General features: G+C 31.7%; 1 protein-coding gene across 2 annotated transcripts in view; it reads left to right on the top strand.

Moving 5' to 3' along the window:
- LOC143195606 (beta-galactosidase-1-like protein 2) overlaps positions 1–1,662 on the top strand; it is a 9,794-nt gene extending 8,132 nt beyond the window's left edge. For both annotated transcript variants that reach the window (XM_076402874.1, XM_076402872.1), the window contains exons 7-10: positions 465–634; positions 689–884; positions 942–1,085; positions 1,329–1,662. In XM_076402874.1, coding sequence (XP_076258989.1) covers positions 465–634; positions 689–884; positions 942–1,085; positions 1,329–1,570 — 752 coding nt within the window. In that variant the 3' untranslated portion in view covers positions 1,571–1,662. The remainder of the gene's footprint in view (positions 1–464; positions 635–688; positions 885–941; positions 1,086–1,328) is intronic.
- Positions 1,663–1,917: the final 255 nt, after the last annotated feature.

The raw sequence follows: 1,917 nt of genomic DNA, 5'->3' as shown, positions 1-1,917 counted from the left end.
AATTCTAACAATTCGTGGTTAGAAGACTTTGAGCACCTTGAATCTATATTTGCTGACTTGTGATTTTGCAACCTGAACTCCCATACGTTTACCAAAACTCTACAAAACTATGTCAAGAAATGCTCTTAATAAAGTTAAAGCTGAATGATTCCATTCGCAACTTTTGATTCACTTTAATTTCCCTTAATTTAAATTTAAAAAAAAAACTATTATTTAGCACAGTACCCGATATAGATGAAACGTGTTTTATATAGGAATTAACAGAAGACTGCATTGTTTTTGCTATATTTAGTACAACACTAAAAAAATATACCTTCAACACTAGTGCGTGTATAATATCGTGTCTCTAAACAAGAAAAAAACATTTATTTACAGAGCTATTATGTCCAATTACATAAGTAATCATAAGAAAATGCAGAATATAACAATTTGCTAATCCCATTTTATAACTTTTGTTTTTGTAGATTCTCAAAATACATCTTTAACATATCAAAACACTATACCTATGGAGCTATTAGATATCAACAACAACACTGGCCAAAGCTACGGGTACATTGTTTACAGAAAATCGAACTTGAATTTAACATCAGGAGATTCATTAACCATACAAGGTCATGTGTGTGACACAGTGTTGGTTGGTACGTCATATATCACATCAATAGGTTTACCAAAAACATTGTTTTAATAGGTTCTTGTTAATGGCCAATTGATATCGCCCGTTTTAAAGTCAGCTACCAGTTTTAACAAATTTGGTTATTGGCGCCTGGCTAATTCTACCATCACTCTGGCAGATAAAGATATACAAGAAGCCACAGTCGATTTGGTGGTGGAGAACTGGGGGAGGGTTAATTATGGAAAACTTCCTCAATACTATCAATATAAAGGTGTTAATTATACCTTTTATTTAATCACCAATAGATAATCAAAATTAATATTTTCAGGATTGTGGCAAGGAGACGTGCTAATTGGCGATAAAATAATTAATAACTGGCAACACATCCCTTTGGAATTTAAGAAATCTCAAAATTTAGCTATAAGCCAATGGAAATCATTTGCTAACAATACAGGCCCAGGTCTTTATAAAGGTTAGTCTTAAGTTATTAACAAGGCAATCTGAAGTTGTTCTACCTACATGAGTAAGGCTGCAATTATTTAGAACAAAAAATATAATCGGTTATGCAAAACAAATTTTTACTAAATAGTCAAATTTATTCACTATTTATTTATTATATTATAGGAATATATCTATATATTATAAGAATATCGTTGAATAACATTAAAATTTTATTCCTAATTGTTATAGACTCCTTTTATATTAATTTGTTTAGGTTACCTTAATGTTGAAACCCCTCAAGATACATATATCAACATGGAACAATGGACCAAAGGTATAGTGATGGTGAATGGATTCGTGTTAGGTAGATATGCTGTCATTGGACCACAACAATGCCTGTATTTACCAGCCCCGTTACTGAAACAAGGCGAAAACAGCATAATAATATTTGAGCATTTCACTGGTGTCGATAACATCTCATTTTCCAAAGATCAAATTTGGAATACCATACCGTGACTGTAAATCTAAAAAGTTCGTTATGTACTTATAAGTAAGATTAACAATAAATGTGAAATATTATATAATATATACTGAAGTGTATTTATAGATTTCTGGTGTTTTCTTTCACTATATCAACAACTTTATATCAGAAGCAAAAATGTGTGGCCAGAACATTGTTTGTAGGTAACCGCATAAGCATCCGTTCGGCAACAGTTGAGAATAAATGCGGTGCATGCATAGAAAAGCAGAGATTTAACTTAATAGGAAATATTAGGGAAATGTTTCGCGATGTCCAACATCTAGATGTCGCTATTTTTAACTTACTACTTGTTTTAATCGCTACGCTATAAGCTGCGGCGCTA

The sequence above is a fragment of the Rhynchophorus ferrugineus genome, unplaced genomic scaffold (genome assembly GCF_030347505.1).
Source record: "Rhynchophorus ferrugineus isolate W39M unplaced genomic scaffold, kcgeb_rfMv2 rfM4, whole genome shotgun sequence".
NCBI lineage: Eukaryota > Metazoa > Arthropoda > Insecta > Coleoptera > Curculionidae > Rhynchophorus > Rhynchophorus ferrugineus.
The sequence above is the reverse complement of the archived record's forward strand: the minus strand, read 5'-3'. Positions and strand labels throughout refer to the sequence as shown.